The sequence below is a fragment of the Tachyglossus aculeatus genome, unplaced genomic scaffold, assembly GCF_015852505.1.
Source record: "Tachyglossus aculeatus isolate mTacAcu1 unplaced genomic scaffold, mTacAcu1.pri scaffold_138_arrow_ctg1, whole genome shotgun sequence".
In the NCBI taxonomy this organism is placed as follows: Eukaryota; Metazoa; Chordata; class Mammalia; order Monotremata; family Tachyglossidae; genus Tachyglossus; species Tachyglossus aculeatus.
In genome coordinates, this window is record NW_024044865.1 from 247,510 (window position 1) to 261,086 (window position 13,577).

Sequence of the window (13,577 nt, forward strand, 5' to 3'; positions counted from 1 at the left end):
CTGCCAATTGTCAGCTGTGTGACCTTGGGCAAGTCACTTAACTTCTCTGGGCCTCAGTTACCTGATCTGTAAAATGGGGGTTTACTGTGAGCACCCCGTGGGACAACATGATCACCTTGTATCCCCCCAGCGCTTAGAACAGTGCTTTGCACATAGTAAGCACTTAATAAAAATGCCATCATGATTATTTTTAGACTGTGAGCCAACTGTTGGGTAGGGACTGTCTCTATATGTTGCCAACTTGTACTTCCCAAGCGCTTAGTACAGTGCTCTGCACACAGTAAGTGCTCAATAAATACGATTGATTGATTGATTGATGTATGTGTGTTTATATATGCATATATATACATATATGTATAAGTGTGTATATACACATAGATATGTATGTGTGTATGTATATATGAATGTTTGCATATATGTGTGTTTGTATGGGTCTGTGTACACACACACACACACACACACACATTATATATATATATATATACATATATATATATATGTATATATATAAAACCAAGGCCATGCGCAGTGTGGGAGGTGAAGCATGTGGGCCGGGCCCGTCTCCTTCCAGCCTGGTGGGGAGCGCCTGAGGGGACGCGCGCGGGGACGTGCGCGAGGGCACGAGGCCGGCGGAGGGAAGAAGAGGGAGAAGGGGGGCTCGGGGCCTCTGGTTTCCTGCCCGCCCGCCCGGCCGCCCGCCGTCAGCCGCCACGTTGGTTGCTAGGAGACGCGGTGTCACCGGAAGCCGGGCGCGGACTAGGCCGAGGCCAGGTAGCAGTGGCCCGGCCCGGCCCGGCCCGCGGGGTGAGGGGCCGTGGCCCGGAAGAGGGCCGAGCGTGTCCGAGGGGCCCGCCGACACCGACACAGACACCGACACCGACACGTCCCCGCTTCCCGCCCGGCAGTGCGGGCCGGCGACATGTCGGGCCCCGGGCCCCGGGCCCCAAGCCTCGCCAACGACCGGGGGCGCCCGCCTGCCGCTCCTGCTGCTGCTACTGCTACTGCTACTGCTACCGCTACTGCTGGCCGGGCCGGGCCGGACTGGACCGGGACCGGCGCCCGTCCGGGGCTGGGAGACCGGAGACCTGGAGTTGCTCGACCTGGTGGAGGAGGTCCAGCTTAACTTCTACGACTTCCTCGGCGTGCAGCAGGTACGGCCGGGCCCGGTCGGGGGCTGCCACCAACGTGCGCAGCTCCCCCTCCCCACCCCCCGCCTTACCCCCGTCCCCTCCCCACAGCACCTCTATATATGTTTGTACATATTTATTATTCGATTTTACTTGTACATATTTATTCTGTTTGGTTTATATGTTTTGTTGTCCGTCTCCCCCCTCTAGACTGTGAGCCCGCTGTCGGGTAGGGGCCGTCTCTATATGTTGCCAACTTATACTTCCCAAGCGCTTAGTACAGTGCTCTGCACACAGTAAGCACTCAATTCCATTCAATCGTATTTATTCAATACGATTTATACGATTCAATAAATACGATTGAATGGATGAATAAATACGATTGAATGAAGGAGCGAGGACGGTCTCCTTTCCATGCAGGCTGCCCGGCCTAGCGGCAGGACCGGCGCCCCAACCCTACCGGGGGCGGGCCCGCCCCTTGCCAAGCGCCCCCGTGCCCGGGGTTAGATTCACTGGTGCCACCCCAGGCAGGCCCCCCACCCCGCCTCCGCAGCAGGAAAGGGGCAAGTGGGGTTTTGGGGGGCAGGGTTTGTTTGGCTTCTAGACTGTGAGCCCACTGTTGGGTAGGGACTGTCTCTATCTGTTGCCAACTTGTACTTCCCAAGCGCTTAGTACAGTGCTCTGCACACAGTAAGCGCTCAATAAATACGATTGATTGATTGATTGATTGCCCCACCCCTCACCTCCCATAAGGGCACGAGTCAGAACTTGTCCAGTCTCTGCTGCGCAGTTTGGGATGGGGGTAGTGCCCTTTGGCTCTCTGAAATGAGGAGTCTTCCCAGGGCATGGCCAGTCCTCTCATCAGAATCAGAATCTTGGAATTTGTTAAGCGCTTACTATGTGCCAAACATTTTCCTAAGCGTTGGGGTGGATACGAATTAATCAGGTTTAAGAAAGTCCATGTCCCACATGGGGCTCACAATCTGAATCCCCACTTTAGAGGTGAGGGAACTGAGGCTCAGAGAAGTTAAGTGAGCTTACCCAAGGTTACAGCAACCGAGTGGCAGAGCCGGGATTAGAACCCACTTCCCCTGACTCCCAAACCTGTGCTTTGGGGGCTGCTCGAGTTTCCAGTCTGGAAACTCATTCTGGGCAGGGAACCAGTCTGCTAATTCTGTTGTATCAGACTTCTCCAAGGGCTCAGTACAGTGCTCTGCACATAGTAATAATATTAATAATAACATTAACTGTGGTCTTTGTTAAGCGCTTACAATGTGCAGACCACTGTATTATGTGCTGGGGTGGATAGGGGCCAATTGGGTTGGACACAGACCCTGTCCCACCTGGGGCTCACCGTCTCATCCCCCATTTTACAGATCAAGTAACTGAGACACAGAGAGCTAAAGTGACTTGGAGTAAGCACTCATAGCTCATAGCTCTTGGAAGTGCACATAGCTAAGTGCTGCTGAGAGGCAGCACGGCCTAGGAGTCAGAAAGACCTGGTTTGTAATCCCTGGTCTGTCATGTCTCTCCTGTGTGACCTGGGGCAAGTCACTTCTCTTCTCTGGGTCTCAGTCCCTGCATCTGTAAAATGGGGAATAAGACTGCAAGATCTTTATGGACAAGGAATCTGTCTGCTATTTCTCTTGCAATGTACCCTCTCAAGAACTGAGTACCGTGTTCTGCAACAGAGTACACACTCAATAAATATGTTTGATAGATCAAGCCTATGAATCCCCAAAGGGACAGGGGCTGTTTTCACCTCAGTTTGGCTGTGTACACCCTAGTGATTAGTACAGTGCTTGGCACATAGTAGTTCTTAACAAATACCACGCTTATTATTACTGTTGCATTGTCATTACTATCATTACTGTCAATGAATACCATTGATTGATTGGTAGAAAGAGTGGAGAAGACTCTCTAGCTCTCCCTATCTAGAGGTCCCCTGTTTCTATCCCAATAGTTGGAGAAGTTGGACTAAGCTAAAGCAGGGGGGCAGGAATTACTGCTCTTCCCTATGATGGGGGTCCCGCATAGAGTTCAAGGTCAAGGGACAGGGGGGCACCCATCCACCCTTGGAGCTCCCTGTGCTCTGACTCTAGGGAAAGAAAAGGGAACTTCTCAAAAAAAAAACCATCCATGACCGATAAGGGTGTCATGAAAGAGGAGTTCCCAGGATTAGAAGTGTAGAAAACAAGAAAATCTTTCAATCTGGATCGAGTATGCTCACCCGTGGGATTACTGGTCGAGAGACTCCTTTTGGGGTTCACTCAAAGTAAGCGGGGTTCATAGCTAGAAAGGTTATTCTCGTTCCCACCTGGGGGCTCGAGTTCTTTACTATGGAGGGGAATACGATACCACCACCAATAATCATGACATTTGTTCAGCATTTATTATGTGCCAGGGACTCTACTAAACTCTGGGGAAGATACAAGTTAATGAGTTTGGACACAGACCCTTTCCCACATGACACTCACGATCTTAATCCCCAGTTTGCTGTTGAGGTAACTGATGCCCAGAAAAGTGAAGTGACTTGCCCAACGGCACACAGGAGACACGAGGTGGAGCCGGCATTGCCCTCTCGGGAGAGATTTTCCCATAACAGCTCCTACTAATGAGAATCTTATTTATTTAGTGCTGTTTATGCGTCGAGTAATAATCATAACTATGGTATCTGTTAACTGCTTACTATGTGCCAAGCACTGTTCTAAGTATTGGAGTAGATATAAGGCAATCCGGTCAGACACGGTCTCGATCCTATTCGCAGCTCACAGCCTTAGAAGTAGAGGCTACTATACTCTCTCCCCATTTCACATGGCCTAGTGGATAGCGCACGGGCCTGGGCGGTAGAAAGACCTGGGTTCTAATCCTTATTCTGCCACCTGTCAGCTTTATGACCCTGGGCAAGTCACTTCACTTCTCTGGACCTCCTCTTTAAGAGGAGAATTAAGACGGTAAGTCCCATGTGGGACAGGGACTGTGTCCATTCTGATTATCTTCTATCTTCCCCAGGGTGTAGTCCAGTGCCTGGCCCATAGTAAGCGCTTCATGATTGCCACAATTCCTATGATTATCGTTATTATTTCACAGAGGAGGAAACTGAGGCACAGAGAGATTTAGTAACTTGCCGAAGGTCACACAGCAGGAACCTCATTGCACTGGATTATTTGTATTAAGGTCGGTGTTCCCCTCTAGTTGATGAAGCTTGGAACTATGCCATCTAGGGTTACCCGTAATGGAAAGGACTAAGCCTAAGCAACAGACAGCGTCAAATCGCCTGCGCTGGGCAACCGTGGCGTGGGGAAGAGCCAAAGACGGGTGGTCGATTTGTTGAGCAAAGACAGCTGCAGAGATTCGAGTTTTTACTGTTTGTAAGAAGGCAATGGTAAACCACTTCAGTATCTTTACCAAGAAAACTCTATTGATATGCATACCGGGATGACTTGATGACAGAAGATGGGACATTCTGGAAACGTTGTCTCCATGAAATTGCGCTGGATTCCAATCAACTCGATGGCATTTGAAGAAGACCCCCCCTCTATATTCTGAACCCATTGTGGGCAGGGAATGAGTCAATGTTGTATTGGACTCTCCCAAACGCTTAGAACAGTGTTTCTCACATAGTGAGCGCTCAATAACTGTGATTGATTAACTGAGTGATAACTTGTAGTCTTCTGAGTAGCAGAGCCATGCTCTTGCCAGTAGGCTGCACTGCCTCCCACGAAGCCCCTTAGCAGGAGACGATGCAGTTCCCTTTTGATGTTGACATGCCTTAGGGTTCGTGGTGGGGGTGAAATTTCCAGTCAGGATCAGGTATTCAGTGCCTTGCTTTTGGGCCCCCAAATGTTGCCAAAGACTCGGGGTGAGGCTGGATTTTTAATAGGGGAACATGGTCTTCTTACATTGCCATCCCCCACATGACCGGATCAAGGACAGGTGGGCCACGGAGGCTTCTCTGGTCATCAGGGTGTCTTAAGGGACCCCCGAGCTTTAGTCACCTGGTGTCAGTGGAGGGCTACTTAGCAACAATCAAGAGAAACACTTGGATCATTCAGTAGCTATTCTGTACCAATGAAAATATTCAGTGTCACCTTCTTAAGTAATAGTTTGGGAAGCAGCATGCCCACTGGAAAGAACCCGGGCCTGGAAGTCAGAAGGACCCGGCTCCCTCCCTTGTCTGCTGCATGACCTGGGGCAAGTCGCTTCATTTCTCTGTGCCTCAGGGCCCTCATCTGTCAAATGAGGAATAAGACTGTGAGCCTTATGTGAGACATGAACTGTGTCCAACTTGATTTGCTTGTGTCTCCCCCAAAGCTTGTTACATGCCTGGCACATAGAGCAGGGACTGTCACCGTTTACTGTTGCACTGTACTTTCCCAAGTGCTTAGTGCAGTGCTCTGCACATGGTAAACACTTAATAAATACAATTGAATGAATGAATGAATGAGTGAAGTGACTAGCCAGTACCCTAAAAATATAGATTTGAAACACCATTTCTCCTTTTACACGGAAAGAGACAAACTGTACTTTTATGGCATTTCTTAAGCACTTACCATGTGTGAAGCACTGGGGTTTCTACAGGTTAATCCGGCCAATTACAGCCATGTCCCATATGAATCCCCAGTTTGCAGTTGAGCAAACCGAGTCCTAGAAAACTGACCTGACTAATGTCAGATCACCCCGTGGGTAAGTGGTGGAGCTGGGATTAGAATCCAGGCCCTCTGACTCCCAATGTGCTTTATCCACTAGGCCGTGCTGGTTATATGTAACTTGTTGGGAGCCTGTGCTTTAGCCATTAAGCCCAGCTGCTTTATCTGTAGCTTATCATTTCTCCTGATTGTGTTTTGTGCACAGAGAAATGTGTCTACCAGCTCTGCCATATTGTGTCAGGCACGGTACCGGGAGTCAGATGGATTTGCGTTCTAATCCGAGCTCCGCCACTTGTCTGTCGTATGACCCCTATGTGGGACGGGCACTTTGTACAATCTGCTTAGCTTGTAATCTATCCCAAGCGCTTAGTACAGTGTCTGGCACTTAGTAAGCGCTTAATAGATATTGTTAAACAACAGCAACAACAAGCAGCATGGCCGGGCGGATAGAGGCCAGGGCTGGGAGTCAGAAGGTCTTGGATTCTAATCCCACTTCCACCATTTATCTGCTGTGCAGCCTTGGGAAAATCACTTCACTTTTCTGGGCCTCAGTTTCCTGATCCGTGAAATGGGTATGAAGACAGTGAGCCCCATGTGGGTCAGGGACTATGTCCAAACCGATGATCTTGCATCATCCTCAGGCCACAACATATTGTGCCTAGTACAGTGTTCTGCACACAGTAAGCGCTCATTAAATACCATTGATTGATTGATTGTTATTTCTTCCATCCACATATTTAAAAGCATCTGTAACAGAAGACACCTTTCTTGGTAATGTCCTGAGGGGGTGTGGGGGATCCAAGCCATAAAGTAATGGGTTACTTCCCATATGGGGACCAGATCAGTCAACCACTCAATCAGAAACATTTAAGCAACCCTGGGACGGGTATAGCACCGTGGTAAATGTTGGAAGAAAACACAGACGTTGATTCATCAACAGCCTCCGGTCTCCTACAGAGTCCCCGTCCCCGCACCCCAGATTACTCTTTTGCCCTCCTGTTCCACCGTAGGGATCTTGTAATAATAATAATGATGGTACTTGTTGAACCCTTTTCGACGTGACCAAGCCCTGTTCTGAGGGCTGGAATTGATGCAAGTCAACCAGGTGGGATGAACCCAGGCCCTGTGCCTCATGGGGCACGTACTCTTAATTCCCTTATTTGCGGATGAGGTAAATGAGTCCTAGAGAAGAAAAGCGACTTTCCCAAGGTAACACAGGAGACATGTGGTGGAGCCGGGATTTTCATTCATTCATTCGATCATATTTATTGAGCGCTTACTGTGTGCAGAGCACTGTACTAAGCGCTTGGGAAGTACAAGTTGGCAATATATAGAGACGGCCCCTACCCAACAGCGGGCTCACAGTCTAGAAGGGGGAGACAGACAACAAAACAAAACATATTAACAAAATAAAATAAATAAAATAAATATGTACAAGTAAAATAAATAAATAGAGTAATAAATATGTACAAACATATATATATACAGATGCTGTGGGGAGGGGAGGGAGGTAAAGCGGGGGGGAAGTGGAGGGGGAGGTGGGGGAGAGGATGGAGCGGGCTCAGTCTGGGAAGGCCTCCTGGAGGAGGTGAGCTCTCAGTAGGGCTTTGAAGGGAGGAAGAGAGCTCACTTGGCGGATGTGCAGAGGGAGGACATTCCAGGCCAGGGGGAGGACGTGGGCCGGGGGTCGACGGCGGAACAGGTGAGAGCGAGGCCCAGTGAGGAGATTAGCAGCAGAGGAGCGGAGGGTGTGGTCTGGGCGTAGGGGTATTTGGTGTCAGTCGGCTGTCCGCGACCCTTCTCCAGGGCAGCAGGTCGTCGCTACAGCCGTTGGGCATCCCGTTGTAGCCAATCCCGACGACCTTGTTTTCCATGTTCACGATGCAGGCGCCCACCTGGGAGTTAGGGTCCTTGCTCTGAATCCAGCCCGACTGACTTGTATCTACCTCAGCACTTGGTACAGCGCTTGACCCATAATCAATCAATCAATCAGTCAACCAATCATTCGTATGTTTTGAGGTCTAACTATGGGCCAAGCGCTGTACTAAGCGCTTGGGTGAGTATAATAGGACAGAATTAGCAGATACGTTCCCTGCCTATAACTAGCTTATCATCTAGAGGATGCACTTGGTAAATGCCATCATTAATTAATTATCCAACATGAGATTTCAGACACCGTTAAGCCCTCACCCCAGAGCAATAGGATTAAGCCCTCACCCCAGGGCCATTGAGATTTCTCCTACCGCGAGGTGATCGGTCCGAGTACCGACTAAGACCAGCGAGAGCATCCCAGGTTCAAAGGTCTCCACCAGCCTGTCCTTCAGTCGGGCCCGCCGGATCCCCTTTCTAGCTACCCTGCTCTGTGGCAGGTGAAGCTGTTGGTCTGCTTCCCCCCACCGGGTCAGCAACCTCAGGAGATCACTGGACTACCGACGTATCCCGAAGGAGGGAGTTCATTGGTGGACACTTAGATTCAGGCGCGGAAGAAGGCAGCAAACAGACCCAGTAAGTTTGGTCATGAAAACTATGGCTTTACTACGAAAACCTACGTAAAGGCTAAGGCTTTGATGCATGTGTCTATGGAAAAGCTATGGCTTTACTGCATAAACCTACAAGAGCTGTGCATCCGTTTACAAAACATGCTCATACCTCAAACGAAAGGTATTACATCCTTTAGGGACCCAATGTCTCACCCCATCACGGGGCGGTTTGAGCTCATGCCTCAAACTCAATCTCAGATAGACAGGTCCTCGAACCCCTTTTCCTCTCTAGAACTTGTCGGGGCCTTTACAGAGCCTCGGCCCGGGAGTCCCAGGCTAAGCCAAAAACACTCTGGACTGTCCTAGCCTCCCCTCCGGGTTGCAAAGAGCAAGAGTTAGTTAGCCCAGGTGCACATTGTTTTGATGAGGGTGGGCGTGGAAGTGGCAGCTGGGCGTTCATATTCCCCGACCAACCAGGCGAGCAATCCAATATGACCGCCATGTTTGGAAAAGATTATCTGCCTGTAACGCGTAACATCGAGCTTCTTCCGCATGGACCCTACTCTACATAGAAACATGTTTTTGTGGACGTGGCAGACGGGGAATATAGAGGGGAATTTGGGTGAGATGTTTCGGCCCTGTTAAGTGTAACCTTGAGCCATATCTGCAAGGTGTGGCCTCTAACTACAAGTCTTTGTTACCCATACATAAACCACTCAGAGCATGTAACAATTCCCTGATAACAGAGGAGAAGGAGGGCCTTTCCAAAATGGGGTCGGTTTGGCTAGCTCTGGTTGGGAGACTCCAAATGCATCCCGACCGGTCAGCTCCAGTGTTGCTCTAGGCAGAGCGCGTTCAGGTGGATCTTCGTGGAGAAGCAGCGGGGAAAAAAAGCTATAGAGAAAGCTGGAGAACAACAGAGCACGACACTATTTAAGCCATGGCTTGAGCGAGGAAAGTCAAAATATGCCAGGACCAATGGGGGAGGCAACAGTGGGGAAACACGAGGAAAGGAATGCCCAAATAACTTCCAGTTTCTCGGAGTCTATTCGGTCCTACCCGAGTCCTGTAGACGTACGGGACCAGGTCTCCCGTACCTTGGCCGTCTGGTTTTGGAGGGCAAATCCAGTGTGAGCTGCGCGGACGATATGCACAACGAGCTTGGCCAAGTCCTCCTCGTATAGTTTCTTGTGTGAAGCCGGAGCCTACATTCCTAGTCTGACATCCTTCATTCATTCATTCATTCATTCATTCATTCATTCATTCCATCGTATTCACTGCGTGCTTACTGTCAGCAGAGCACTGTCCTAAGCCCTTGGAAAGTACAATACGGCATCAAATAGCGACAATCCTTCCATAATGGGCTCAGAATCTAGAAGGGGGGAGATAGACAACAAAACAAAACAAAACAAATGGACAGGCATCAATAGTACCAATATAAATAAATAGAATTATAGACGTATACACATGATCCATAAAATCAGTAGAATTATAAATATAAACATGTATACACAAGTGCTGTGGGGTGGGGAGGGGTTGTAGAGTAGAGGGAGGAAGTAGAGGCGATGGGGAGGGGATGAGGAGCAGAGGAAAAGGGGGGCTCAGTCTTGGAAGGTCTCCCGGAGGAGTTGAGCTCGTGGGGGTCGCATACCTATGGGGATGAAGAGAAGGAGCCCCATGTTCGACAGGGACTAGGTCCAACCCCATCTGGTCTTATCCACCACAGTGCTTAGTACAGTGCCTGACACATAGGAAGCGACTAAAAAATACCGCAGTTAGCATTATTAAACTGGGTGCCCCATGTGGGACAGGGACTGTATTTTGACCTGATGATCTTGTATCTAGCCCAGTGCTTAGAACGGTGCTTGGCACCTAGTCAGCGCTTTACAAATGCCATCATTATAATTTTTCAGACCCCCAATCACCTTCCTAAAAATGAAGCGGAAGCTGAGCCGATTTTTGAATCCTACTCTCCCTAGCGCTCGGTAAAGTGCTCTGCCCCCAGTAGGCACTCAATAAATCCCATCGATTGGCCAAAGAAGCAGATTCCCCCGAGTCACCTGGAGGTCTTGATGGCAGGCATCACGCAATTCAGGACTGAGGGCTAGACCGACCTTAGTTATTTATATTATAAACATATCTTATTTATAGTAATGTAAATACTATGTACTCTAGATTGTGAGCTCTTTGTGGACAGAGAATGTGTCCACCCACTCTGTGGTATTGTAGCCTTTCAAACACTCAGCAAGGTACTCTGCACGCAGTAAGCTCTCAAGAAATCTGATGGATCTACAGATTAGTTCTCCAATTCAGACACTAAATTTAGCTAATTGTTACAAATAAAGGCAGAGCTTAATCTCTACCTATCGGGACGTATCCCCCTTTGTTCTATCCCACGCTTTGGCACTGGTCCACCCGTGGCCCAGTGGGGCTCTTGACGGCCCTACAGCCAATGCCTTATCTGGACAGGCATGAGGGGTATCCCATTTCCTCACTTCCATGCTATTCTTCTGCGGTTTCCAACAGCAGCGCACATCCAATAGGACAAAGCAAAATAGAATAGGAAAATTCACGCACCGAGGTTCCAGGGAAGGAAGGACATCAACTCCCAAGGATGCCAAGCGGTTTACTGCGTGTGGACCTGAACCAACCTATCGTGGAGTGTTGGGAATAACCACTGTCTGCATGGCCACCATTGCTGCTCCACTCCGATGGGAACAGGGCCGATTGCATCTCCCAGGCCACAGCCTTGGCTTGATCCAGGCACTGGGCTAAAGTGCAGGGGCGGTAATGAACTATCACGACAAGTGCTGAGAACACGATCTGCACATTTCTCAACTCCCACGTGAAGAGGCAGAATAAGAATCATGACCTGAGGTTATTCTTAGTGCTCCCAGGCTGGGGGAGAATAGGAAGCCTGCGAGAACGAGGCCCAGAGCCAAGTGTGAGCCTCGAAAGTCCACAAACCGGTGCGGACAATAAACCACCGCCTGGGTCAGAGACCTCCACGAAGATGCCGAGATCTCCCCACGGACGGGCTACAAACCGGCAGGACCATCAACCACCGCCCGGATCAAGGACCTGCCCTCTTTCCATCTCCTTCCCCTCCTACACACTCCACCACGGGTTTCTCCCGAGGAGCTACCCCAAGTGCGGGTGGCAGCCCGGGAGCTGCTGGTAGCTGTGCCTGGCAGCTAGGTGATGGAGGAGGAAGCCTGCCCCCAGCAGGAGCTGATCCGCTGCCTCCTCCCCGTCCTTTCCCACTTGAAGGACGAGCACTCGACAGTGGGCAAAGTGAGTCTCCCCAACCCTGCACAGTCCCCTTCATCTCGGTCCCTGGTCCTGGCCTCTTCTGCCCTCTAAAACTCATCCTCGGATTCTGCATTTCCAAAAAGCCAGATACATATTCTTCTGGCTGGCCCAGAGCATCGAATGGAGGTACACCCAAGTAGTTGGATGGACACTAAGCGGAGAGGAGAGGGAGAGCACGGCCTGTGGTACCATCTGGGAGGCCTTGGTGAGTACGACTGGGATGGGTGGGGCGTTGGAGGGGCGTCCTTGAGTCTAAGGGGGAATTGTGGGCGCGGATCTCTCCTGGGGGGCACATCGATGGGATATCGGGGGTAATTAGCGTGTGCAGAGCACTGTACCCAGCGTTTCGGAGAGTTCAGCTGAACAGCTAGTGGACACGGTCCCGATCTGCAATGACCTTCCAGGCTAGAGGGGTTGATTTGAGAAAGGGACCAGGAGGAGGTTAAGAGCCCAGTGCCCTGGAGTGGAACTAGGTTTTGGGGACTTGGGGGTGGGCATCTACAAGCATGTTGGGGATGGGCAGGGGTCTCTCACTCTCCTTCTCCTCCTGCTCAGATGTCCTGCTTTGAGGACAACCATCCCATTTTCTTGTCCCAAGCTCTGGCTTATACCAACAGCCCACAACCAGATGTGAAATTTACGGCCGTGCTCTTCTTCGGTGAGTGGAGAGTGGAAGGCACTGGGGAAAGAAAAGAAAACAAGCAAAAACCAACAAAAAAGCGTCATGTTCTGGCTCAGCCCCTTTTCTTTGCCGGGTCCCAGAGGAGGCCCCTCTTGGTTCCTCCTCCATGCCTCTGGGGACTGGATATGGAAGCCGAGCGGCGATAGTCCTTCTGGAAAACGGGTGAATGGATGGATAGGCAAACAAATTAGAAAATAAAAATACAAACCGGCGGGACCATCAACCACTGCCCGGGACAAGAACCTGCCCCGTTCCCATCTCCTGCCCTTCCTACACACTCAAACGGGGGTTTCTTCTCAGGAGAGACCCCAAATACAGGCTGCTCCACTGGAGCTGCTGGGAACCGTGGCTGGTGGCTGGTCGATGGAGAAGGAAGCCTGCCAACTGCAACATTGATGTTCCACTGCCTCCTCTCTGTCCTCTTCCACGTAATGGACCAGCACCCTACAGTGAGCAAAGTGCGTCTAACCCACCTTCTGCAGTCCCTGCCCATTTTGGGCGTCTGGTCCTCGCCTCCCTCTCCCTCTGGCACCCCCCCTCCCCCCGCAACCCCCATTCTTGTTCTTCATTTCCAGAAGGCCTTCTGGAAGGCCTACATATCCTTTTCAATATACAGCATCAACATCGGTCTGGATAATCTGTGGCTCTTCAGCGAAGACTTGGAATTCCTTTCCCAGGGTGAGTCCCAATCGTAGTCTGTCTGTCTGTCTTTCTGTCTCTCTCTCTCTCTCTCTCTCTCTCTCGCTCTCGCTTTGTTTTGTGCTTCCTCCTCCGTCTTTTGTGCTTCCTCCTCCGTCTTCCTTTCCTTCCTTCCTATCCTTCTGAACCTTCCCGGCCCCCGACCCGGCTGTGCCATAACCCAGAGGGGGCCACTGCCCCTGGGTTCGTGGCATCGGCTGCCCTTCACAATAACGTCACCCCCGCAACGAGCCACAGGGCTTCCCCCGTACCCGGGCGCAGCTTTCCTTCTGCCGGCGCTGCTTTCGCTCCCTACACTTCCCCGGCAGACGTCTCTCCCCCGGTTGTCCCTGCCCTGGGGTCCCCAGCCCCCGCCATGGTGCCAGAAACTCCCCACCCATCTCTTGCCCCTCTCACACACTCCACCGGGTGTCTCTCCTCAAGAGAGAACCCAAGTGCGGGCGGCCGTTTCCACAGCTCCCATATAGCGTGGGGAGTCTGCTGCGCTTCCTCAGCTCGTCACCCCAGCGGCGACCCACGGCGCTCCCCCACCCTCCGCCCGGTACTGCGTCTCCCCATCTGCCAGCGCTGCCCTTGCCCCGGAGATCTCAGTATCCCTGTTGTCTCTGCCCTAGGGTCCCCAGCCCCT

The 13,577-nt window shown here is 51.0% G+C and overlaps 1 protein-coding gene across 1 annotated transcript; it reads left to right on the top strand.

Annotated features, from left to right (window-relative positions):
- Window positions 1–544: 544 nt before the first annotated feature.
- Window positions 545–13,563, top strand: LOC119923051. Its single transcript, XM_038742619.1, has 8 exons — window positions 545–608; window positions 725–1,151; window positions 11,656–11,773; window positions 12,124–12,226; window positions 12,551–12,708; window positions 12,826–12,928; window positions 13,114–13,307; window positions 13,444–13,563. The coding sequence occupies exons 1-8, from the start codon at window positions 545–547 to the stop codon at window positions 13,561–13,563; spliced, it is 1,287 nt and encodes a 428-aa protein (XP_038598547.1).
- Window positions 13,564–13,577: the final 14 nt, after the last annotated feature.